This window comes from Rhineura floridana, chromosome 11 (assembly GCF_030035675.1).
Source record: "Rhineura floridana isolate rRhiFlo1 chromosome 11, rRhiFlo1.hap2, whole genome shotgun sequence".
NCBI classification, from domain to species: Eukaryota; Metazoa; Chordata; class Lepidosauria; order Squamata; family Rhineuridae; genus Rhineura; species Rhineura floridana.
Genome location: NC_084490.1, coordinates 17,634,882 through 17,662,638, shown reverse-complemented (window position 1 = coordinate 17,662,638; position 27,757 = coordinate 17,634,882). Strand labels below are relative to the sequence as shown.

The following is a 27,757-nucleotide window of genomic DNA, read 5'->3' as shown; positions in this document are numbered from 1 at the left end:
ATGAGTGCCATCCAAACTGGTGGGTAATACCATCCATGGATAGATTTTAACGAGTTTTCCCTGACGTTGGCAGAAGCCGAGGAAAAAAGCTTGATGGTCCAAATCAAAATTCCAAGCTGCTGTGTCGAATTCCTCACCCAAATCCGTCTCCCACAATGCCTGCAGACTTGTAAAAGGGAGGAACATAGCTCCAAGCAGTATAGTGTAAAGCTGAGATGTTAGTCCCTTGGGACAAATGTCCTGTAATGACACCGTCTGAGGCAGATCCCTTTTATATTGCTGCATATAATAAGGCCAGCCCTGCGTAGCTGTCCACTTTCTCCTCCCTTGTGTTCCCCCCCCCACTCCTTCCCTACAACCTCCGCTTTCCCCATGTCTGATATTTTGCCACATATGTTACTGTCTTCCTTCCTCCTGGGCTCCCTTGGCCTGTCTTGGTCCCAATCCTCACTGGCTCTCTCATTTGCATCTTCCCATCAATCATTCCCCAGTTCTTTCTTTCAGCCCCCAGTTCTATGTCTCCCCTTAGTAATTTCCCCTCTGAATCTTCCTTGCTGGCCATGGAGTTCCGGCTTTGGCCTGCTTCATTTCCCTGGAAGTAGCAGGGGCAACACCTGTTCTCTGGACAGCCACAGGCCACTTCCCTGCCATTGCCTTGACGACAGCAACACTTTGCTCCCTCCAGCTGGCACCCGCATCCTGCTGTCCCCATGCCACCATCACTCCGGCATCCGTATGCCCTCGCCCATGCCCCACCGTCACCCTGGCAATGGTGACAACCTGCCCCATTACAGCGACAGCCCTGACCCACAGCCTCTCTGCCACGGTTGCCTTGGCAAGCAGCCCTGGCTGCCCCCGTGCTGCCACTGCCACTGCCCCCACCGTAGCCACAAGCCTGACAGGCAGGGGTGGCCAGATAGCCAATGCAGACACACGCGTTGGCTGCTGCACAAAAGGCCAGAGCCCACAAAATGCCCTGCTTGTCAGATTGGCCATTCAGAGCACACTGGGCAGAGGGGGGACATGCTGGGTTGTTTGGGCGGCACGTGACAATTCCTTGTGTCATAATGGGCAACTGGAGGCCAATCAGAATCCATATGAAGCTTAGCTCCATGGCCAAAATCAAGACTATGCTGAAGATGTAGATCCCGTACCTCCAGCCACCAAACTTAGGTTGGCTTTGGGTTTCGCAACACCCGGCGTCTGCTTCAGTTCCGAAAGAAGGTCTCGGCTCTTCTTCCACGTCCTTTCCCGAAGCGTCTTTCGACTGAACGTAGACAAACTTCATGAGTGCCACAGTGAAGATGATGGCAATGAAGTAGAAGGACCACACAGCAGAGATGGGGATAGGGAACAGCTGGTTATAGCAGAGTACTGAGCAGAACGTTTTTGCATCCCCAGTGTCTGAGGGCCACTGACAAACCATGTCACTCTTCAGGGAGTCCCAGGGCCCAAAGGCGAAAAAGAGGGTCACCATGCGAAGGCCAATGAGAAAGTACCATGGATTGAGACCCTGGCAGAGCTTCTCTGCGGACAGTACCCCAATTGTTGGCTGAAAAAGCCGGGAAATTCCCCCAATAACGGCAGCCATCTGTGCAGACAGGAAGTAAGTCAGGATAAAGAGGAAGTGATTATTAGAACCTAAGCAAGAGGCCACAATACTCCACTTCCTTTCCCCTGATATTCCCACACTTGATTTTGTCTTACACCATTTTCTCTTCTTCCTTCTCTCATTTTAAAATGCTACGCCTCCTATTCCTGGAGTTTTCCTTTCTACCTCCCCTCCTTTTCCACATTCTTTGTTCCTGTTTCACCTCCCCTGACGTTGTTCATCCTTACTCACATCCTCTTTGCTTCTCTTTCTCCATCCATTTTTCCTCATTAGCATTTATTTATTTATTAGATTTCTTTACCCACCCTTCACCATAAGGTCCCAGAGTGGGTTACAACAATAAAATATACAATTATAAAAGCAAATAAAGCCTTGACAATTAAGTATGGTGACTTGTCTTGAGATTTAAAATTGACCCATCTGTACAGTTAAAGGGATTGTTGAAATGTATCTAATATATGTGTAAATTAAACACATTTGCCTGGGTACATGCTTTATTCCAAGGTCAAGTAATGTTTTAGGTACATTAGATGTCCACATTGGCAATACCTTTCAAATTAGATGAAATGTAAACAGACAGCCACTGTACTGTAGTGGTTAGAGTGCTGGATTTAGGCTACAGAAACCCTGGTTCAAATCCCTCCACAGCTACAAAGCTCTCATGAAATGTTATTAGCATTGTTTGTGAATTTTTCCCACTATACACATTTTCATGTGCAATTTTGTCTGATACACCATCTAGCAAAGCAATTTTTCCTGTTATAATGCATTTTTGCATATTCATTAATATATGCATTTCTGTGCATACTTCCATATATGCATTTTTGTACACAGTGGTCTAGTGGCAAATTCAGAAATGCAGGGTCCCTTCATGTTAGTCATAGCAACACCCCCTCCCCATTTTTTGCTGCGGGGTTGAGAATGTGATCTTTCTTAATGCCTTCTCTCACAATAAACATCCCAAGGAGCCTAATAAGCATGAAAGGGGACAGAACTACTGAGAAGACTCTTCTCAGTAGCTGACTTACCTTCTTTCACTCCGATTGGCTCCAATCAGCAGGAACGGTCAAGGAAGCATGTTAGAAGATTCTTCTGAGTGGCTAAGACACTCCCTTTCATGCTCATAGGATACTGGAGACACAGGGACCCTGCTGGGACCCTGCTCCCAAAGAAAGGAAAGAGTCTAAGATCCCCCCCCCGAGACCCTGGACAACTACATCCCTGTTTGTACACATTATTTGGTTAGAGAATCAAATTGCAAAATTCAGATGTGTTATGTTTTGGTTCACATATTGTTTCAGAATGTGTGAATTAAAAGGTAAGTTTGCCTTTAAATGCACAGACTCCCTCATCTCTACTTCCAGATAAACATTCAAAAAATCAGGCTGTGTGTATCGAGCCACAAACAACAAATATATTTTAAATGCACAAGAAGACATGAAGGCTATCACCCTGTCCCAGCAACTTCTAGTATTCAGTGCAAAGCTGCGTGATTAATACCCAGAGATAGCACTAGGCTTACACTGAATTCATCTGATCTGTCTTTAAAGCCTTCAAAGGCAGTGTTGTGTCCATCAACACCACATTTTATGACCCAGCATAATGCAAACTGGCTTTCATTGTGTGAAGAAAGAAGACTCCCTTTTGTCTGTATTTTCTGCTGCCAATCAACCTCACTGGTTGAGACATAAGCTTTAGCATTATATGGGAAGAAGGAGCACAGCTTCTCTCTCTCCACTCTCTCCACACACCTTCTATAACTTTATAAACCTCTGCCATGTCTCCCTTTAGACCAGGCTTTCCCAACCAGTGTGCCTCCAGATGTTGTTGGACCACAACTCCCATCAGCCTCAGCCAGCATTGCCAATGGTCAGGAAAGATGGGAGTTGTGGTCCAACAACATCTGGAGGCACACTGGTAAGGAAAGGCTGCTTTAGACATTCAGATCTCCCCAGCCAGGTGCCTTACACATCCTTTGGACTACAACTCACACGTCAGCCCCAGCCAATATAACCATTGGGGAATGATGCAAGTTATAGTCTAACCAGCTTTGGGGAACCTTTGGCTCTCCAGATGTTGCTCAGCTACAGCTTCCATCAGTCCCAGCCAGCATGACTAGGGATGATGGAAGTTGTAGTTCAGCAACATCTGGAGGGCCAAAGGTTCCCCACCCTTGCCCTAAACATTTTAATCTTTCAATGGAGTGAAGATGTACCAACTCCTGCCTATTTTGGCGGCAGCTATGCACCCTCTGGAAGCTTGGTCTTGCTTTCCCCTAATTCTCTCTCTCTCCCCCGAGGTCTGGCCCCTTCTCTTTTTCTTCCCCTCCGTCCCGAGTCCTGTCTTTTTATCTCCCTCCCACCTCTCCTGGGTACCCAGCGATGATTTCCCTCTCTCCAGATTAGAGGACTTCACCGGTACCTTTGTTTCTTAAAGATCCTTTTTCGTCTCTCGTCTGCCTCACTCCTTCTCTCCTCCTCGCCTCCCTTTGAATAGCTTATTCTCCCTATAGAATCTGACTCCACCCCGTCACCCTCAAATCTGCCCAAGGAGGTACCCAATTTAACTATATTAAACTTTGAACTGGAAGAACCTGCTGCCAGGATAAGCAGTCCAAACTTCCCACACCATCCCAGCCCAGATGTTCACAACATTAATAGGCCCCAGGGAAAAGAACCCCTAAACCTGCTGGACAGGCTTGTCCCTAGAAGAGAACTCAAGAGTCTTGGCTCCCAGCCCTCCTAGGGATGCCACCTTTTTTTTTTTCCTGGCAGGGTTTCCAAGCCTTAAAACAGTGCGTGGCAGGCAGAAAATCAACATGGACAGGATTTGTTGTTATTCCTGTTACATACTAGGAAGCTTCATGCTAAAGAGAGTTGCACCTGTTGAATGTTCTGCCTGTCCTGCATCTCTTAAAACTCAAATCCACTCTCATGGAAGAATGTTGTGTTCCTTCAAGAAATCTGTAAAATAAAGGAAGGAAATGTGATCCACAGGGCTGTCCACGGCAGGACAAGGGGGAATCAACAGATCAATTAAACGGTGGTAAAATAGCAATCAGGATTTCAGCACTGATCAGACTGCATGGAACCTCAGAGATTACAAAAAGTGCAACGTTGGGCGAGCTTTCAAAATCCACAATATGAGTTATCTTTAAAAAAACACTTAAAACGAAACACAATACATTTTAGTGGAGTAAATATGCATGAAATTGGAGCCCTTAATACTGAGACCCAGGCATGGGAGTGGAGGGGCTTTAAGCCTGATCTGGACTGGAACCCCTAGCACCCATAGTTTACATTATCAAAAAGAGATCCACTGAAACAATCTGGATCGGGACTAAAATGGGGCAAAGATTTTTATTTTAGATCACTTCTGTACCACTTAATATATATTTATTTATTTATATCCCGCCCTTCCTCCCAGTAGGAGCCCAGGGCCCCTATATAAAATATCTCTAAGTGATGTACAGCAATTAAAAGCCGTCAATACAAATGCAAATAAATACAATACTAATTCAGTACAGTAATTGAGTGCTGATGCGTGTCCGTTCTCCAAGTTCTAACACACCTTCCCACTCGACGTCTCTCAGCCAGGCCTCAGCCCATCCACCCTGGCTCTCACCCAGGGCCCAAACAAAGCCCCAGCTCACCCCACAATCTCTCCCAACAAAGAGTGTCCCCAGAGCCTGCTGACGTCACCCTAGTCTCTCCCTCTAGGGTTTATGGGCAAACACTAAGGACTGAGGCAGCAGCTCCAGGGTGCCCACAGCTGTATCCTGTTCTGCAATCAATCTGCTGCGCTCCACCACACACCCAGTTCCAGGCTGCAGCAGGCTTAGGGAGTTTTCCATGGGGGGGGGGAAGTGATGGCCAAAAGGAGCGTCTCCCCTCATAGTCATAATAGAGCCTCTACACACACACACACACACACTGCCACAGTTCTAATTCAGTTGTGGGGGGTTTACCTCCAATGTCCTGCTTTCCCCCTCCCTCCTGCAGGCAGCCAGCACACAATTTGAGGAGGAGGGGGTGGGACCAGGTAGGAGACGCCTCAAGGGCCAGGTAGGAAGCCTCCAAGGCCACTTCCAGCCCAGGAGCCAGAGGTTCCCTATTCACAGAGAATCTTTGGTTGCATGCTGAGACGAACTAAATGTTGGCTTGTGTGTGTTGTTGTGTGAAACAGCATACATTACTTTGGAGTTAAGTTGAGCAAGAAACTTCTTCAGAGCATGTTAAGAGTCTTTATTGAAAGACATTAAGGCCAGAGGCTTAAGAGTAAATACATGTAGAGATTCTTCAGTCACCCCCCTTCTGGTACATCTCTCTCCATAGATAAACACAAAAGACAGCCTCTCAGCTCAGAGGCATAATTCAGAAGAACAACAACACATAGACTCTGTTAGAACTTTCCCAGTCGCTATCAGATGGCTACCATAGCAACGGCCCTGGCCATCCGTTCCCAGACAGGGCACAGACATAACTCCCCCTTAACCACAGTTACGTCTTCACACTTGCAGGCTTCATGGAAAACTACTAGAGACAGTAATGCCTACTGGTCACCAGCCCAACAGCCTCCCTTTTTTCCATTAAGACTGCAAAATACACATGAAATACATCTCCATAATACATAGTCATACAGTCATACATTTCAGTACATTGCATTTTCAGTTCAGTACAGTTCAAACTTACATCTCAGTAAAGTTCAAAACCTTATTCACTCAAACTTTGGTTCAACACATGTCAAATAAAGTGTCTCAGGATCCATGTCTACAACTTTATTCATTCCAGGACTTGTTATTAATTCCACAGTAAATCTGTCAGGCGGTTTGCCTAAATTCGCTCTCGTGGAGCGTCTTAAATGAACCAGAGCTTCGGCTCTCTCTGCCCCCCCATTTGTGCTTGTGCTTGGCACAACCTGCGCAGGAGCTTCCATTTCCTCAGCTTTTCGCCTCTTTGATCTGCGTTTTCCAGAAATGAGCTCATTCAAAGCATGTCTGAGAGGTATTTGTGTACCTTCCACTTTAACGTTAACATCTGGCTGAAATTTCTGTGATTGTGTTCGTGTTTGTGTTTGTGTGTCATTTGTTCCTGTAAGAAGGACTGTCTCCCTTTGATCCCAAGGCTTTTCTGAGACTTTAATGCTTCTGCTCAGAATTAACTGCTGTGTTTCTGGACACCAAACTCTGTAATATGCATTCTGAAATCCCAAAACAAAACCTTGCTGTGCTCTGGGCGCAAGCTTGCGCCTCCTTTTTCCCTGTGGAATGTGGATCCAGCACCTTGCCCCGAATTTTTGAATGTGTTGTATTCTAGGCTTTCTGCCAGTAAGTTTCTCATAAGGAGACATTCCAATAGCACTGTGTAACACCCTGTTGTGAATGTAATTCGCATAAAGAATTGCTTCTGCCCAGAAAGAATTCCCTAAACTGCAATCCAGCAGCATGGCTCTCATTGCTTCCCCAAGCACCCTATTTTTTCTCTCAGCAGTTCCACTGGAAAATGGGCTGTGTGGAGCAGTGAAATTCTGGTTTATTCCCTTACTCTCCAGAAAGTCACTCAATGCTTTACTCGTAAATTCCCCACCTTGGTCCGAGCGTATAGCCCCTACCGTGACCAAGTGTTGAGTTTTGATTCTCTTAATGAACAGTTTCAGCTTCTGCTCAGCTTCACTTTTATGCTTTAACAGAAAAACATGACAAAATCTTGAAAAATCATCTACCAGTACCATGAAGAATTTCGCACCTCCTCGTGAAGCATTTATTGGCCCTGATAAATCAACATGTACTAGCTGGTAGGGAGCTGTTGTGGTTCTCTCAGCCTCCCGGTTTATTGGTGCAATAGTCATTTTAGCTTGATTACAAGAATCACAATCCATTAACTGTTCACAATCTTTTAAACGCATGTCTTCACTGTGCAAAGGGGTTTTTCTTATCGTGTCAAGGTTTGCATGCCCCAGCCTTTGATGCCATTCATGGACGCAGCCCTGATGTACCTGTGCCTCAGCGTTTAACACAGCACACCCTGCTTGACTGCTCTTTATTACAAACTGTGAATCATTAAGGCTTCCCTGCATGCACACTTCATCTCCCCTCATTATAAAACATTGGTCTTTGTGGAACAAAATTGAATAATTACAACTTACCAGTTTGCTAACTGATAAAATATTATGAGCCAATTCCGGAACAAACAAACAGTCTGACATTATGCCAAGCTTGTCAAACTTAACCAGACCTTTAGCTTTTACGGACTTCCGTGATCCATCAGCAAGTAAAACAAAGTCTTTTACTTCTTCTGAAACGTAAAACAAACGTCTGTCTTTAATTAATATATGGCTTGCTCCGCTGTCGACAATAAAGTTAATTTGTTCCAAGTCTTTAGACTTCTGTTTACAAACAAAGTTCACACTTCCCTGCTTCAACCCTCTGTCCCTGGAGTTTCGCTTGACTGGACAACCCCGCTGGAGATGTCGTCGATCTCCGCAACCAAAACAAGCCTTCAGCCTCTGTTGCTGCTCCTGTTTATTATCCTTCGGCACGACAATTTTCACCTCTTGCTTCCTGACAGCTTTCATCGACTCGGCTCTCTGCGCCTTCTGTCTCTGCTGCCATTCCTGGGACAAATTCTGCAACGCGTCCCACGTCTGTTTAGCCGACGGCTCATCTCTCACACACATCAGTTGAGAATCCGATAGAGCCAAGATTATAAACGCCTGCGCCCTCTGGTCTCGACGCTTCCAGGCCGCGGTCGGTACCGCCGGGGGGTTTTCCTTAATCACGTCCCATAAATCCTCTGTTATCAGCAAAGCCCGCATCCTCGGCTTCCAGCTGCCATAATTCTTGTCATTAAGTCGTTCCATCGGCAAGCCTCCCCCAGACAGGTTTACAGCCATGTTGCTCACCTCCATCTGGTTCAATCAATCAAGCTGCCCTCTATGGAACTCCGTCTGCCGTTCAGACCAGCAACTTACTCCGGTGTAATGCGCTGTGGAGCGCAACCATCCTCTGCTACCACTGTTGGCTTGTGTGTGTTGTTGTGTGAAACAGCATACATTACTTTGGAGTTAAGTTGAGCAAGAAACTTCTTCAGAGCATGTTAAGAGTCTTTATTGAAAGACATTAAGGCCAGAGGCTTAAGAGTAAATACATGTAGAGATTCTTCAGTCACCCCCCTTCTGGTACATCTCTCTCCATAGATAAACACAAAAGACAGCCTCTCAGCTCAGAGGCATAATTCAGAAGAACAACAACACATAGACTCTGTTAGAACTTTCCCAGTCGCTATCAGATGGCTACCATAGCAACGGCCCTGGCCATCCGTTCCCAGACAGGGCATAGACATAACTTCCCCTTAACCACAGTTACGTCTTCACACTTGCAGGCTTCATGGAAAACTACTAGAGACAGTAATGCCTACTGGTCACCAGCCCAACACTAAATCCCCCAGATTTCAGTGTAGACTGCATACACACACCATACATTTAAAGCACACACACCTCCAATGAAGAATCCTGGGGACTATAGTTCACCTCCCACAGAGCTACAATTCCCAGCATCCTTAACAAACTACAGGTTTCTTTGCGTGGGGGACGGGACTGTGTTTTAAATGGGCTTTAAATGCATGGTGCTGTATGCAGCCCTAAAATTTTGTATCCAAATTTTGCATCTGATGGGAGATATGCAAAAGCTCACTTACTTAATTTAACTTGCTTTGGGTTGCAAACATTCTGCCGCAGGTATTATGCAGATCTTTCTTTGTTGCTCATTTTTTAAAGAGAATCCAGTTCACACTCTCCAGCTTGATGCCCTCCAGATGTTTTGGACTATGGCCACATTCACACCATACATTTACTCCACTATTATTCCACTTTGAACTGTCATGGCTTCCCCCAAAGAATCCTGGGAAGTGTAGTTTGTTAAGAATACTTAGAGTTGTTAAGAGACCCCTATTACCCTCACAGAGCTACAATTCTCAGAGTTTTCTGGGAAGAGGAACTGACTAAAGCACTCTGGGAATTACGGTGTGTGAGAGGATTAGGAGTCTCCTAACATGTCCCTTAAGAAAAACATTCAAAAATAATTAATTAAGAAGACAGATTGTTGTACACTATTAAACCAAGGAAACACATAACATGTATATCTACAGACAACCAAAAATTTAACATGAAAAATCTATACAACCTCAATTTCTTTTCAGACTTGTAGAACTACCATTTCTAAAGTGTATGAACACCTTGGCTTCAGCACCTTGGACAGCTGCTTGAAAGTTCGAAGTAAAACCCGGAGCAGATTCCACTGCCCCACTGACATGGAGCCACCAGTCACCACTGATGAACACCATATTTGAGTTCCCATGGAACCAACCAGACACCCATGGAAAAATACATAAAACAATGGCTGACCATATAGCTGAGCATTCATTTGTTGCAGCCCTTCTACACATATTAACCTGTGAATACTGTCTGAAGTCTTAGACCTGAACAAGCTTATTTTTGTACACTCAGACTGAAAATCTATAAAATAACAACTAGTTCTTGACGCGTCTCTGCAGTAAACACTAATTTCCAGGTGATACTCATCCTAAAAGTACAAGGTAATTGCTGCAAGGTTTATTCTAATGTGCAGCTAGACACGTTTTGTGCAGTGTAAAAAACGTGTGCAGTGTGACATACATTTTTGTGCCATTGATCATATGGGATTTAATAAGGAGCTTAAAAAGAAATGAATGAGAAAAGACAAAAAGAAATAGAAAATGAAGATAAATACTGGTTCCTTCCAAAACTTCATAACCATATACTACTAGTCAGTGCCTTTTCAGTAAAAAAACGAGGTGCAGTACTCACATATTGATAAAAGTACCGTGGGTGCCAGCACAAAATGGCTGGCATAGGCAGCAAAAAAAGAGGTGCAGGTACTCTGTACTGGTGAGTACTGTCACACAAAAAAGCCCTGCTAATAGTATATTATAGGACAAATTACCTGACTAGTTTGGGGGCAGGTAGCACCTGTCTGCTTGTGCAGTAGGAAAAAAACCTATTAGAATAAACCCTGAATTGCTGTTAAATTTGTTTCAAATAGTCATTTGGAAGTACCAGCTTCAGCTGTGGGAGATAGAGCTGAGATATTTTGACCATTTCTGTTTTAGAAGAGGAAGGTAATATATGATTAGTTCTATCTCCTGCATTTTTTCAGAAGCCCACGCTCACAACAAACTCATTAAATTTATCAGGAGTGGGGAACTGACAGCTTCCCTGCTTTAAAATGGCTCAGAGGTGATTGGGAGTAATGATGGTCACAACAGATATTTGACACTTTTTTTAAAATGGGGGGCACTTTCCTGGAGTCAATGTATACATTTCATGAAGGTTGCTAATGAAAGAAGGTCTGTTTTTCCCCCAGCACCAGTCTCACTGTCAAATCTTAGCAATATATTTACCAGCCTATGCCAGACAAGAAAGAGATCTGCTTCCATCTACCTAGAAGATCAGCCCTGAGTTCAAAACACACTCCTTCTAACCTCCCATCAAATTGCCACAAACAAAGATGGCAATCCTCAGTGTTAAAAAAGAAATAAAGACCAAGGTCCTCAAGGCTGTGAAAATGTCAACCATTGTGGATGGAAAGGGGCTGTTGGCTAATTGTTTCTTCACCGTTCCATCATTTGGGATTAGGATTGCCAGGTCTCCTGTTTTCGCCTAGACACTCCAGATTTTTGGGGTGCTCTCCAAGTGTGTCACCTTAATCTCCAGACTCTCAGTTTTCTTTTTCTTTTTTAAATTAAGTTTCTAGGTGGTCTGGCTCACGAGATATACTCCCAAAATGTCAACTGCCCCCCACAACTTTTGTTAAATGAGCTCACAGCTGGCTGCTCTAACCCCACCCTTTCAGGTTTGTAGCCAATAAGTGAAGTCAGGGTTGCGATTGACAAGGCAGTACCTAGATCCCATTGCAAGGCCAGAAAACTGTTGTTTTTTCCTGCTTATCTGAAAATCTCATAAACTGAGCACGTATATAGCTTTTAGTCTTTTTCTCTTGTGTGTGTAGGAGACAAACAAATTTAAATTTTCCTGGGCTGTTGAAGAGGGCAGTGTTTTGAAAACTTTCCCAATTTGAAGATTTAATCCAATACTGTCTTTTCTGGGAGTAAAGCTGCAATGCTAATCCCACATACCCAGAGTAAACCCCATTGAATTCAATAGGACTTATTTTTGAGTAGACATGGTTAGGATTATGCTGTAAACTAATGGGACTTTTGAGTGAACATAGCAAAGAATTGTGTTTGTGTTGTAAACCTTTCCCCCTCCAATCCTATTTTTCAACGCAATTAGGCAGGGTTTACTTAGGTATCACTGCTTTTATTATGTAGGAAACTAATACTGGTTTTATTTTTTTAAAGAAATGTTCTGCAATGACCAAATGGTTTTGACAATAAACTATTATATGGGGTGTATACACACACATGTAGGCCTTTGGGACTTACGGGGAGGGTTAAATTTTTACGACCAATAGCCTACTACTCTGTACTGGAACTGTTTTATTGTTTTATTGTTATATTGTATTTTATGATGTATTTTATTATGATGTAATGTATTGTTGTTAAACTGTACGTCGCCTAGAGTGGCCATTGGCCAGATAGGCGACCCACAAATTAAATTATTATTATTATTATTATTACATCTCGTGTGTGTGTATATAGTCTTTCTAACAATCCTGTGAAGCATAGTTGCTGACTGGAAACCAAGGCAGATCACAATAAGAAATAAATCCCTGTGAAATCCAATAACCATAAAAATAAGTATAAACAGTTGCAAAAGAACTTAAAGTGGCATGATTCTGAATTTTGGGTTGGATGAATGAAGTTCCTTATCACATGAGGATGCAGTTCTGTGCATGCTTCCCTATTTGTGTAAGTCATGCTTATATAAATATTTCTTCATACTGTGTCCCAATATGTATTTGATTTCACACTATGGTTGTACATTATTATTTCCTGTACATGTTAAGTGTATCCTTCCTTGGGGTGGTCATGTTTTCCCTCTGTTCTTTTCAACCTGGGAGGCAGATAGGTTGGGAGATGGTGAGTGGTCACCCAGTAAACTTTATAGCTCATTTCCATTTTAAAAATTAATTAAAACAATTTGCATGCAGGCAAAGTTTATTAAGTAGATCCACACAATATATTTAAAGGACAACCAACTTGCATTTAAAGCACATGACTTCCCCTAAAGAATACTGGGAAGTATAGTTTCCCCCTCACAATTATAGTTCCCACCAACCTTAACAAACTACAGTTTCCATGATTCTGTGGTGTGATTCACGTGCTTCAAATGTGTGTTGAATGTGCTTTAAATGAATGGTGTGGATCTGCACTAGGTATGATGTGCATTCATTAGTGAATTGAAAAGAACAATTTTAAAACATACTTTTTAAACAGGGGAAGAGTTATAGCTCCGTGGTAGGGCATGTGCTGTGCATGCAAAGGTCTAAAATTCAATTTCTGGAAAAAAAACTATTGCCTGCAATCCTGGAGAGCCAATGTTAGTCCATGTCATCAGTACTGAGCTAGATGGTATCAAATTACCTGAGTAAGCAGATTCCTTTGTTCCTAAAAGTAGAAAGAGACCCAAGGGCTGCAGTGACTCCAAAATTTGTTCATGTATTTTTATTTACAATATTTATATGCTACTTTATTGTAAAAAATCTCAGAGTGTTTTACAGAAGGAATTAAAATAATAAAATTATCGGCAAAAACAGTTAAAGACAGGCATTTAAAAGCATTCAAAATAATAAAACCAACAATGAGTTAAAAACAGATTTAAAAAACACAATAGCTTCTACATGCCTAGGTAGGTTTGCTAAATAAAAATATTTTAGCAGGTGCTGAAAAGAGTACAGTGACATTAGTCAATAGGCAGGGAGTTCCAAAGCATAGGTGCTGCCACATTAAAGGTCTGATTTCTTACAAGAGCAGAACAAGTACTATGTGGCACTAGGGTTGCCAGGTCAGAAGCATCCCAAAACCTGAGATTTTAGGGGTGGGCCCAAGTGATGTTATGGGGCGGGCCTGAGTGATGTCATGGGGAGGGCCCAAGTGATGTCATTAAGCATGATACATTAAGCATCAATCACAGTTGCTTGGAGCGTACAATTAAAAAAATATCTGACTGGAAATTAAGCTAGACATCTTAGCTAAAAGATGGAGCCTGGGTAGGGAACATTTAATCTAGCCTACTTGCTTTCGGCCAGAAGGGTTTAAGTGCCTTCAGGCCAGGCCAGTCACCAGAAGGTCACTGTAAGAAGAAAGGAGCCTAGTGTTATGGAGATGTTAGATGGGAGCATTCGGGAGTAAAGATGGATGTCCCTGAAGGCAGCAATTCTAAATGCACGTACTAAGGGACTAAGCCCCCATAGAACTCAACAGGACTTAGTTCTGAGTAGATATAGTTTGGATTGTACTGTTGGTAAAGCTTGACTAGGGATCCTCTGCAAAGACATCCATATCCAAGCAGGGTTGGCAACCCCCTGCCTGGAATGCCCTGCCCTTATCTTTTAATGTGGCTGCTCCAAACTTCTTTACAGATTTGACCCTTCACTTCAGAAAGAGATCTGAGAAATGAGTAAGAGTAAGAAGATACTCTACCCTTTCTATCTGCATAGATGCCCTCATCCTTCCCCTGCGCCCAGCAAAAGCTCTGGGCCAGGCGGGATGCAGTGGCATCTCATAGAGGACACCCTCCCCTTTCATGTGGTGTATGATTTGTTCTGTCCAAGAGCAGATCTTGGGGTGGGTACTCCCAGTTACTTATTTTTTTCTACGTGTTTTTGTCCATTTTGATTTTGCATTGATGCACCCATGCGTGCCCAGTGCCCAGCAGAAGCTCTGGGACGGATGGGATGCACTGGCATCTCATAGAGGACACCCTCCCCTTTCCTGGGGTATATGATTTGTCCTGGCCCAGAGCAGATCTTGGGGTACGCACCCCCAGTTACTTATTTTTTCCTGTATGTTTTGGTCTGCTTTGATTTTACATAGATGCCCTCATCCTTCCCCTACGCCCAGCAGAAGCTCGGGGCCAGGTGGAATGCAGTGGCATCTTGTAGAGGACACCCTCCCCTTTCCTAGGGTATATGATATGTCCTGGCCTAGAGCAGATTATTTATTTATTTATTTATTTATTAAATTTATATACCGCATGACTAGCAATAGCTCTCTGGGCGGTGAACATAAAATAGCATAAAAATACAATGAATAACAAAATAATACTAAAATACAATCATCAATCCAATACAATAAACATTTTAAAAAGTAAATCAGTGTAACTTAAAATGCTTCAGAGAATAGGAAGGTTTCCTAACTGGGCACCCCCAGTTACTTATTTTTTATGATTTTATGACATCATTATGTATTTATGATAATATCAGAAGCCTGATGATTTTCATTGCATAAATGTATTGTTATTCTTGATGTGGAGAGTCCCCCGATCACAGTGATATATCATACAGGGTACCCCAACATATATTTTGGGGTTCAGAGACATGTTAAGTTTGGTTTGAAGTTGCTGTAGCTGTCAACTCTTCTTTTTTAGTGTTTTGAATTTTCAAGCAAATAGGGAACTGGGAACTACGAACCAACTTCAGCGTCGTATCAGTTAAATAGATTAAACAGTCATGGGGGGCAGCTGATGTTTTGGTGTATATCTTGGGAACCAGACAACCTAGAAACTTAATTTTTTTAAAAATTGAAGCTGAGAGTCCGGAGATTAAGGGGTGCTAGCTGGAGAGCCCCCCCCAAAACCGGAGACTCCGCCCAAAAAACTGAGACCTGGTAACCCTATGTGGCACCCATAACATGGAAAGCACACCTGGAACTTGGCCTGGTAGCAAATCAGCAACCAGTGCAGATTTCAGAGCAGAGGTATTATGTGCTGATAGGGTCTCACTCATGTCAGCAATCGTGCCGCAGGATTCTGCATTAACTGCAGCCCAAGGTCAGGTTGTATTGCATGGGGATTTCTGTGACCTTGGCTGATTGGCTGCCAGGATTTTTTTAGTTTAGGGTTTTGGTTAGGAATCCTGACTGGTTGTGAGATGCTGAATTTTCTGCCTTTCTCACAGGAATCTTGTTGTGGTTGGTAAGGTATTGCATTTAGGAAATCATCACTGTCTTTTGTTTTTGTTTTTCTGTTTGCATTTCATTTACCTTTATCCTCACTCATCCACAGAAGCAACAACAGTGGCTTCATGCACTCAGCTCAACCCCCTTAAACCCACTGATGATGCACCTGGTTGTTTGCATGATGATTTGTTTCTTGCCCAATAGTGGTAAAAGAGAATTCACATACTGGGAAGTGTGGCAGCAATTGTTGTTCCCAAGCTGCTGCCTATGAAGGAAGACCAAATCATGTGTGTTTTCTCTCTGCCAATTATTAATAACTGTAATTGGGGTGGCTGTCAACATGAGTTTATAGCAGCCCACACGGTAGACAGAAGAGGGTAAAGAATCTTCTTCACTCTTACTCATGTGAAGTATGATTATCTCAGTTTCATCATTTTAACTTCTAGTGATAGTTGTGGTTTAGTTTGTTCTAACACCCAATTATTTGTCTTTTTCACAGTCCATGATATCTGCAAACCTCTCCTCCAACACATTTCAAATGAGCTGATTTTTCTCTAATCCACTTTTTTCACTGTCCAACTTTCACATCCATACATAGAGATGGGGAATATCATGGTCTGAATGATCCCGACTTTAGTGTTCAGTGATACATCTTTGCATTTGAGGACCTTTTCTAATTCTCTCATAGCTGCCCTCCCCAGTCCTAGCCTTCTTCTGATTTCTTCACTATTGTCTCCATTTTGGTTAATGACTCTGCCAAGGTATTGATAATCCTTGACAAGTTCAATGTCCTCATTGTCAACTTTAAACTTAGGTAAATCTTCTGTTGTCATTACTTTAATCTTCTTGACGTTCAGCTGTAGTCCTGCTTTTGTGCTTTCCTCTTTAACTTTCATCAACATTCTTTTCAAATCATTACTGGTTTCTGCTAGTAGTATGGTATCATCTGCATATCTTAAACTACTGATATTTCTCCCTCCAATTTTCACACCTTCTCCATCTTGGTCCAATCCTGCTTTCCATATTACATGTTCTGCGTACAGATTAAACAAATAGGGTGATAAAATACACCCCTGTCTCACACCCTTTCCGATGGGGAACCAATCGGTTTCTCCATATTCTGTCCTTACAGTAACTTCTTGTCCAGAGTACAGGTTGCACATCAGAATAATCAGGTGCTGTGGCACCACCACTTATTTTAAAGCATTCCATTGTTTTTCATGATCAACTCAAAGGCTTTGCTGTAATCCTTAAAGCACCGGGTGATCTTCTTCTGAAATTCCTCGATCTGTTCCATTATAATGAATGTTTGCAATATGATCTCCGGTACCTCTTCCCTTTCTAAATCCAGCTTGGACATCTGGCATTTCTCACTCCCTACATGGTAAGAGCCTTTGTTATAGAATCTTGAGCATTACTTTACTGGCATGGGATATTAAGGCTGGCATGGGATATTAAGTTCAATAATTACTGCATTCCCTGGGATCCCCTTTCTTTGGAATTGGGATGTATATTGAATGCTTCCAGTCTGTGGGCCACTGTTTTCTTTTCCATATTTGTTGACAAATTTTAGTCAAAATTTGGACAGGTTCAGTCTCAATAACTTGTAGCAACTATTGATATGCCATATATTCCTGGTGATTTGTTTCTTCCAAGTATTTTAAGAGCAGCTTCCACCTCGCGTTCTAAAATTTCTGGTTCTTCACCATACGGTTCCTCTGTGAATGAATCTGTCATCCTTGCATCTCTTTTATATTGTTCTTCAGTGTATTGCTTCCATCTTCCTTTTATTTTATCTTGTTCAGTCAGTGTATTCCCCTGTTGATTATTCATCATCCCTACTCTTGGTTTCAATTTCCTTTTCATTTCTCTAATCTTTTGGAATAGGGCTCTTGTTCTACCTTTTTATTATCCTATTTCTATATAATAACTATTGTAATAGTTCTCTCTGTCCCTACATACTAGTCTCTGTATTATTGCATTTAGGGTTCTGACCGCGTTTCTCTCTCCTTTTGCTTTTGCTTCTCTCTTTAACCATTTTAAGAGTTTTGTCAGTCATCCATTGAGGTCTTTCGCTCTTTTTAACTAGAGGTATTGTCTTTTTGCATCTTACCTGATAATGTCTCTGACTTCAGTCCATAATTCTTCTGGTTCTCTGTCAACTAAGTTTAAAGCCTCAAATCTGTTCCTTATTTGATCTTTATATTCTTCTGGGATGTTATTTAAATTGTATTTTGGCATTATGATTGTTTTGTTGTTCTTCTTTAGCTTTACTCTGATTTTCGATATTACCAGTTCACGATCTGTTCCAGAGTCTGCTCCTGGTCTTGGTTTTGCAGAAAGTATGGAGCTTCTCCATCTTCTGCTACCAATTATATAATCAATTTGATTCCTATACTGACCATTTGGTGATGTCCACGTGTACAATTGTCTTTTTGGTTGCTCAAAAAATATGTTTGCAAGAAACAAATTGTTGGCTTCACAGAATTCAGTAAGTCTTTCTCCTGCTTCATTTCTTTCTCCTAGGCCCCATTTTCACACAATTCCTAGTTCTTCTCTGTTCCCTACTTTTGCATTGCAGTCCCCCATGATTATCAGCACATCTTGTTTTGGTGTGTAATCAATTTCCTCTTGTACTTCTGCATAAAAACTCTCCAATTCCTCTTCTCCTGTGTTTGCTGTTGAAGCATAGACTTGGATGATGGTTATGTTATCGGGATGGGCTAATTATATACTCAATGCCCGTTGCTAGGTATTACAATTGCTGCTATTCTGTCACTGCTGATTATTTGTATTTTATTGCATTTATTGTATTTACTGTATTTTGTATTTTATTGAATTTAATATGTACGCCGCCTAGAGTGGCTTCGGCCAGATAGGCGGCCTAAAAAAAAAAAAAAAAATGTTCACAGGTTTCCTGTTAAATCTCATTGATATCACTCGCTCAGACCTTGCGTTATGGCTCCTAATAGGTTTAGCTACATCACTTCTCACTATTAAAGCAACCCCATTTTTTCTTAATTTCTCATTTCCTGTATAAAATATTTTGTAGTTGCCTGATTGAAAATGTCCCATTCCCATCCATTTTAATCCACTCATGTCAAGTATTGCAATGTTGATATGTTCCATTTCTTGCTGGACAATTTTTTTCCCTGGTTCATATTTCTCACATTCCATGTTCCTATTGTGTACATTGTGCAACTCGGACTCTCCTTTTGCATCTGTGCGCATCAGTCTCCGGGCTGCCATTTGGCTTTGACCCAGCTGCATCATTAGTCACATCACTACTCATACTTGTCCATTGTTCTTCCCCAGTAGCTCACTGAGTGCCATCTGACCTGGGGGTCTTATCTTCCAGCACTATCTCATGTTGCGTTTTGGATAGTCTATTCATGGTAAAAGGTAATCAGAGGTGGTTTATCATTGCCTTCCTCTAAGTCTGGATGCATCTTAAGTCTGGTGTCTCAGCTTTGACCGTTCTGCCTTGGGTGACACAGCTAGGAGCCTAGCCTCCTGGTGGCATTGGTCTCAGCTCCTTCGACACTCTCAAACCCCTTCACCACGTTAAGGTATGCATCCAGAAGCAAGTAGGCTAGATTAAATATTCCCTACCCAGGCTCCATCTTTTAGCTAAGATTTCTATCTTAATTTCCAGTCAGAGAAATGTTTTTGTTTGAAGGTTATGATCCAAGCAACTGTGGCTGATGCTTAATGTATCATGCTTAATGACTTCACTCGGGCCCACCCCCATGGCATCACTAGGGCCCACCTCTGAAATCTCATCGGTTGGGATGCTTCTGACCTGGCAACTCTATTTGGGATGTGTATTCTTAGTAAGCAATTTCCAGTGTCTCAAAAAACAAGAAACACCTAGTCATGGCATTTTTAATTAGTCATTGCATTTATCCCAGTGATGAGCTGATTTGACAATTTAATTAAAACCAGATTGGCATTGTAAATGTTCTAGATTTTAAAAAATAAAAGAATTGAAGATGTTACAAAATGAAGGAAAACGGGTCAGTCAGCTTAGCTGCTAATATTCAATAATTCAGCGGCAGCAAAGGCAGTGGAGGCTCAGCTTGCCTTCAGTCAGCCCCACTTCTGATTTAACCCCCTCACTGAATCATCACCTTGTAGTGGTGAGTGGGCTTGCGTGTTCCAGTGAACCCTGTGAGCGATGCTGTCGGGAGTCATGCACTCCCAGCAGGGTCACCCATGGCGGTAAGGTCAAGGGAGAGGAACCAGACAAAGAACGATCCAAGAAAGTCCTCAACAGCAGAACAGGCGGAGGATATCAATGTGTACTTTACAACGGCTGTGAAGGTGGATGAAGGCTGCAGCAGATAAAGGACTTCCAATCGTTGTGGTACCCATGCCATTGGATCAAAGCCTTTTTCTGTCAAGATTGTGTGTTGTTTGCCGTGCACCAATCTCCCCACATAAAACAAATTCACGCACAGGCGTCTTCCAAGCAAAGACCTTATCTTGGAAGACAATCCTACTCGGCCACGAGTGATCACCAATGAAAAATGACTGGTTGAAATCCAATTCTTGGGGTTCCATTGGCTGCAGATTCCTCCTCTCCTTATGCCTCAGCATTTATAGAACATCCTTGCAGAGAGGAAGATGGAGGCAAAACTAGAATTTAGTTGGCTCTGCCTCTCATTGGTTCTTCGTGCACTTATTGTTGGCATCTCTGCTTTACGCCCCACCACTGAGCAAAGGGAGAGGTGGGACAGCAGGACCTTCTCCATTGGCTCATCTGAGAGATCGGGTGCCATTTGGCTCCTCTCCTCTCTCAACTATTAAAGCTGGCCATTTTAAGAACTATGTAACTTTAAAAAAAATATTATACCTGTAAGAACTTGATAGGCCATCTACTTATGGCAGCGCGTCTCACAATTGCCAAGCACTGGAAAGACCTAAAGAGTGCTCCAACAAAATATTGCTTGCAGAAAGTATGGCATAGAGCGCTCATGGAAAAATTAAAATCTAAGCTCCGAATAGCAAGGGGAGAGTTGAAGAAATAAACCTTTGTGGACTCTTGGTACTCCTTCATAATGTATGTAAGCCAAACAACACATGGATGGACCCCACCAATAGAATATGTGGCCAGTTGGAATGCCTAAACCATAAAATACTTTAATTTAGATAAGGTTCCATATATCTATTTATTTTCTAGTTTTGTTAACATATTAAATAATATAATAAAGAACTTAAGTGCTTATAGAATATACCATTGCTTGGGAGGGGGGAGGGATACAGTTTAGGGGGATATAGTAAATATAAGATAGTTTAGTAAGGCAATGGTAAATGCCCTCGGAATACGGCTTACCATGAAAACCCTATTCATAGGGTCACCCATAAGTCAGAATCGACTTGAAGGCAGTCCATTTCATTTTTCATTTTTTATGTATGGATTGTATTTTGATTATTGATGCTGTGTTAAAGATTTGTAAATTTAATAAAAAGTATATATATCAAAAGTTATTATGCCTGACTTTGCTTGTTTTCCTCTAGCCCCCCAGCCCCCTTTTCTTTTTGTGTCATGTCTTTTAGACTGCAAGACTGTTTTTGACCTATGTACCATGGTTAGTAATGTAGGTGCTTTAGATACTATAAATCATTATCTTAGTAGCAGTATGACTACTTATTCATTCATGCCAGAGGACATGAAAACTAGTCCTAGTAAATAGGATCATTAAAGCAGAGATTGTGGAGGGAAGCCTAGAACTCTCACTGTCTCAAGGAACAAAAACTTCCTGAAATTAGCACATCAAAGCACTGAAGAAGGATCTATGGGAAAGCCTTTCATACCCAGTTGTACAAATAAATGCTTATTCCCCCAGTGCCTGGAATAAGAATGTCGTTGTGTTTTCTTGTCATCACAGTTTATTGTGTAGGAATCAGCTAGGGGGGACCCTGAGCCAGTTCTGGGACTCTAGGGAATACCACCCATCGCCACCAAGAGAGAGGTACATGGGAATCTAGGAATCTGCCTTAAACTGAGTCAGACCAACAATCCATCTTGCTCAGTGTTGTCTGCACTGACTAGCAGCAGCTCTCCAGAGATTCAGAGAGGTGACATTCCCAGCCCTAGCTGGAGATGCCAGGGACTGAACTTGGGACCTTCTGCATGCAAGGCAGATGCTCTCCCATTGAACTATGGCCCTTCCCCAGGTATAAGAACATAAGAACATAAGAACATAAGAAGAGCCTGCTGTATCAGGCCAGTGGCCCATCTAGTCCAGCATCCTGTTCTCACAGTGGCCAACCAGGTGCCCGGGGGAAGCCCGCAAGCAGGACCCGAGTGCAAGAACACTCTCCCCTCCTGAGGCTTCCAGCAACTGGTTTTCAGAAGCATGCTGCCTCTGACTAGGGTGGCAGAGCACAGCCATCATGGCTAGTAGCCATTGATAGCCCTGTCCTCCATGAATTTGTCTAATCTTCTTTTAAAGCCATCCAAGCTGGTGGCCATTACTGCATCTTGTGGGAGCAAATGCTGTAGTTTAACTATGCGCTGAGTAAAGAAGTACTTCCTTTTGTCTGTCCTGAATCTTCCAACATTCAGCTGCTTTGAATGTCCACAAGTTCTAGTATTATGAGAGAGGGAGAAGAACTTTTCTCTATCCACTTTCTCAATGCCATGCATAATTTTATACACTTCTATCATGTCTCCTCTGACCCGCCTTTTCTCTAAACTAAAAAGCCCCAAATGCTGCAACATTTCCTCTTAAGGGAGTCACTCCATCCCCTTGATCATTCTGGTTGCCCTCTTCTGAACCTTTTCCAACTCTATAATATCCTTTTTAAGATGAGGCGACCAGAACTGTACACAGTGTTCCAAATGCGGCCGCACCATAGATTTATACAACGGCATTATGATATCGGCTGTTTTATTTTCAATACCTTTCCTAATTATCCCTAGCATGGAATTTGCCTTTTTCACAGCTGCCGCACACTGGGTCGACATTTTCATCGTGCTATCCACTACAACCCCGAGGTCTCTCTCCTGGTTGGTCACCGCCAGTTCAGACCCCATGAGCGTATATGTGAAATTAAGATTTTTTGCTCCAATATGCATAATTTTACACTTGTTTATATTGAATTGCATTTGCCATTTTCCCGCCCATTCACTCAGTTTGGAGAGGTCTTTTTGGAGCTCTTCGCAATCCCTTTTTGTTTTAACAACCCTGAACAATTTAGTGTCGTCAACAAACTTGGCCACTTCACTGCTCACTCCTAATTCTAGGTCATTAATGAACAAGTTGAAAAGTACAGGTCCCAATACCGATCCTTGAGGGACTCCACTTTCTCCAGCCCTCCATTGGGAGAACTGTCCATTTATTCCTACTCTCTGCTTTCTGCTTCTTAACCAATTCCTTATCCACAAGAGGACCTCTCCTCTTATTCCATGACTGCTAAGCTTCCTCAGGAGTCTTTGGTGAGGTACCTTGTCAAACTCTTTTTGAAAGTCTAAGTACACTATGTCCACTGGATCACCTCTATCTATATGCTTGTTGACACTCTCAAAGAATTCTAATAGGTTACTGAGACAGGACTTTTCCTTGCAGAAGCCATGCTGGCTCTGCTTCAGCAAGGCTTGTTCTTCTATGTGCTTAGTTAATCTAGCTTTAATAATACTTTCTACCAGTTTTCCAGCGACAGAAGTTAAGCTAACTGGCCTGTAATTTCCGGGATCCCCTCTGGATCCCTTTTTGAATATTGGCATTACATTTGCCACTTTCCAGTCCCCAGGCACGGAGGAGGACCCGAGGGACAAGTTACATATTTTAGTCAGCAGATCAGCAATTTCACATTTGAGTTCTTTGAGAACTCTTGGGTGGATGCCATCCGGGCCCGGTGATTTGTCAGTTTTTATATTGTCCATTAAGCCTAGAACTTCCTCTCTCGTTACCACTATTTGTCTCAGTTCCTCAGAATCCCTTCCTGCAAATGTTAGTTCAGGTTCAGGGATCTGCCCTATATCTTCCACTGTGAAGACAGATGCAAAAAATTCATTTAGCTTCTCTGCAATCTCCTTATCGTTCTTTAGTACACCTTTGACTCCCTTATCATCCAAGGGTCCAATCGTCTCCCTAGATGGTCTCCTGCTTTGAATGTATTTATAGAATTTTTTGTTGTTGATTTTTATGTTCTTAGCAATGTGCTCCTCAAATTCTTTTTTAGCATCCCTTATTGTCTTCTTGCATTTCTTTTGCCAGAGTTTGTGTTCTTTTTTATTTTCTTCATTCGGACAAGACTTCCATTTTCTGAAGGAAGACTTTTTGCCTCTAAGAGCTTCCTTGACTTTGCTCGTTAACCATGCTGACATCTTCTTGGCCCTGGTGGTACCTTTTCTGATCTGCGGTATGCACTCCAGTTGAGTTTCTAATATAGTGTTTTTAATCAACTTCCAAGCATTTTCGAGTGATGTGACCCTCTGGACTTTGTTTTTCAGCTTTCTTTTTACCAATCCCCTCATTTTTGTGAAGTTTCCTCTTTTGTAGAGGGAGGCGATCTTCACGCTGTCAGGGGGTCGAAGAGAGGTCAGGAACTTGGCAATGAGCCCATGATTGCTGCAGTTATTGGCAAAAAGGGGTTGGAGGTCTGCAGAAGCTTTGATCTTGCCTCACTCGGGTGGTGTGTAAAGGCCAAGTTCTTTGTACTTATTCCTCCGGAGGAGCTATGCTTGATCAGCAATCTAACACGGTGGCAATCAAAACACAGAAGGTGCCAACTCAGCTGACCAAAGGCAATTAGGGCATGAACACCAACTTTCTAGCTCAATTATCCTGTTCCCTTCTTTTACAGATGCTCCCTCTATGTTATTATGGTACATTTAATTATTCATTTCTATACAACTGTCAGGCACACCTCTGAGAATCCAGAATTCCCAGTGCAGTGCTATAAGGTTTCCTTTGGACAAGCGAGCAAAGGAGGCTTATGGTAACACTGCAATACTTGTTTTATTTACAAATATAAAAGCCGCATCTATCAGAGGCAACCAGGCTCTGGAAAAAAATCAACTCTTTGTATCCATCTTTCCTGTTTCTCATCCTTTGTCTGTACCCATCCTGTACCCACTTATCTGGAAGTAAGCCCCATTAAACCCAGGGCTCATCCACACGGCAATTTAGTGTATGTCTGGTGCTACCTGCAGCCCCTTGTAATTTGCATGGTTCACATAATGTTGCAGGCAAGGAGAAGCAATCACGCAGTTTTCCCATTTAAATCCGTATTAACCCAATCTGCTGATAATGCTAAAAGGAAAGGAAAAACCATCTCAGCTGTACTGAGCTCCTCCATGTAGGCGCTTTGCTTCGATGTTTTTTTAGTGGGTGGGTTCTCTCATGCCCCATTGCCCTCGCCCTCTCTCTCTCTGCCACCAGCAAAAGCTGCTGCAGCCACTGGCTACTTTGTCTTTCACTCCCCCCTCCAGTCAATTTCATATAGTTTTGTGTCAATTGCCAGGTGAGAGGCCTGCAATTGAAAGGAAACAATGAAACTGTCAAACAAAACCCTCCCCTTCTCCATTAGCAATATCTATACTGTGGAGGGAATAAACATGTAAAATTAGGGGTGGGGCCACAAGGAAACAGTGATACTAAACCTTTCCAGAGGAATGCCTACTTGTGTGAAAGGAAAACAGTGGATTGGAAGCTACCATTAAGCAAGAAATGTGGATCTTGAAAAGCTACTGAGATGGTAAAAGCAGCTTCTTTAGTACGAAGTTAGGCTCCCGTGTGGATAACCCTCAGAGAGACTTACTTCTGAATAGACATGTATATACCATTGTACTAAAAATTAACTGTCCCTGGTCTTTAGCTTCTACAAAACAGAGGGGGGAGGGGGATTCTGTAACATTCGCCCACACTTATTGAATAGTAGTATTTGCAGAAAATACCTTACAGGACTACCCGATCTCAGATGAACCCATCACAGGAAAGATTTGTCCTGGTTGTTAAGGAAAAAGGAAGGGAAAGTTATGAAGATTCCAAGGACTAGGAAAAAAAGTCAGAAGCAGGAAAAGGAAGGGGAAAACAGAATCTCTTTAGGACCCAAGGGATTCTTATTGCCTGGTGTTCAGACAACTGACTTACTAGCCACAGGTCTGACTTAATTCATTGGCTAAAAACATTGATAGGTGGAAGCAGCCAGGCTGGTTCATTTCACAGGAATCACTTAGAAGGGTAACCACAGTTTGCTCCATTACTTTCTTTCTAGAACGGCTAGAGAACTACTTTTTTTAAAATGAAAGCTCAGATTCTGGTCCACCTGTCAGGGGCGCCGGGTTGTCAACCCCTGACCTAAAACATATTGCATTGTCCTCCCAAAGACAGCTTGCTGCTAATCATCATTGTTACCCTTGAAGTTAGTAGACTTTGATACCTCAGCTTTGTTTACAACTTGGAAGTTTACGGTCTTAGCAAATAACGCTGCTGGATAGGCACAAAGCTCATTGGAGAAACATTCATATATTTAGTCTTCGAGCTATTTTTTTAAATCTTTGGAGCACAATAAATAGATTCAGCCATATGTATTTACCACCAGCTATTTGCTTAGTTTTGAAGGTTGATTGTTTTTTTCTTAAATGAAAATTCTCCTACAGACTTCCTGCTCATAAATTCTAGTATTTTCAGTTCCCTTTTCTGTATCAATATTTACCACAGTAAAAGGAGAATTGCCTTCAAAAGGCTTTCCCTTGTGCAGCAATTCAAAAACTCTTATAATGGTCCTTGCAGTCACATCCTGTCCTTGCATCTGCAGTTTCTTTGCATTGTATGCTGGTTGCATAGCATGTTTTCACTATATACTCCACTAGGGTTGCCAGGCTGAGGGCCTGAGAATGATTCTGTATCTTTAAGAGACGAGAAAAGTCAGCCAAGTGCAGGTGTTCTTGCAACACCATAATGGGAAAAACCACAAGGTGGAATTCTCCCTTCCCCCTGCACAACTTTTAAAGATACAGAAGACCTCTTGGAGGCTGGGCGTGGCAACCAAGAGGTCTTCTGTATCTTTCAAAGTTGCGCAGGGGGAAGGGAGAATTCCACCTTGTGGTTTTTCCCATTACAGGGTCGCAAGAACACCTGCACTTGGCTGACTTTTCTCTTCTTTTAAAGATACAGAATCATTCTCAGGCCCTCAGCCTGGCAACCCTATACTCTCCTGAAATATTAATTTCAGGTGACCGGCTGCTGTGGTGGCCCTGCTTTGAGCTCAGGTGATAGAGCATCTATGTGCACCAACCCCCTGCTGTTGCCCACCATCCCAAAGAAAAGGTGCACATCCAAAACAGGGGCTGCCAGCCAATATACCCTAGGAGCACTATTGCTGTTTTAGATACATGTCCCGCCCTTTCTCCCAGAACAGGGAGAAAAAGAACATCAAAAACTATTGATGATGATTTTAAAAACCCCAAACAACCATTGCCAGCTGACATTAACTACAAGACTATTCCATCAATCCACTTTTGAACATATATATTAAGATAAGCAGCCCAAATGTCCAGATAGTTATCTAAATGAAATTGATGGTGATAAACTTTTCAGTTCAAATGTAGAAGGGTGGTGAGATCTTCAAACCGCTGGGTGATAGATGGTGAATGGTGCACTACAATAAGCCTTGCATTATAAGTCTCTTGGTCACCATAAGGGCTTGTAGAACCTACTTTTGTGCCTTTAATTTTAACAGGCCCCTCCCCATGGGAAAGCAATGGCAGTGGTATTTCTAGGCAGCGGTATTTCTAGGCAGCAGAAAGCTCCCCGTGGATGGCTGGAGGCTGGCCCATTAAGGTAAATGGAAAACTGCCTCACCAACCTCAGTTGCCCCCAGGGGGCAACACTGGCTGTCAGCATCCTCCTCCTTGGTGTTACCTTTGTAGAACTCATCAGGGAAGATTAGTTGGTTCTGCCTGTCATAGGCTCTGGCTGTGTCTGTGATGGGCTCTGGTTCCACCTATCCTTGGGCTGCTTCCTTTCCGCCATCCTAGTCCCGACGGACACATCAGCCCCCATGGTCTGCTCCAGCT

At 42.7% G+C, this 27,757-nt stretch overlaps 1 protein-coding gene across 1 annotated transcript; it reads right to left on the bottom strand.

Moving 5' to 3' along the window:
* Positions 1 to 352: 352 nt before the first annotated feature.
* Positions 353 to 27,735, bottom strand: LOC133367501 (uncharacterized). Its single transcript, XM_061591597.1, has 2 exons — positions 27,603 to 27,735; positions 353 to 1,591 (listed from the first exon to the last, which is right to left on the bottom strand). Exons 1-2 carry the CDS (start codon positions 27,615 to 27,617, stop codon positions 353 to 355), a joined length of 1,254 nt encoding a protein of 417 aa, XP_061447581.1. The 5' UTR covers positions 27,618 to 27,735.
* Positions 27,736 to 27,757: the final 22 nt, after the last annotated feature.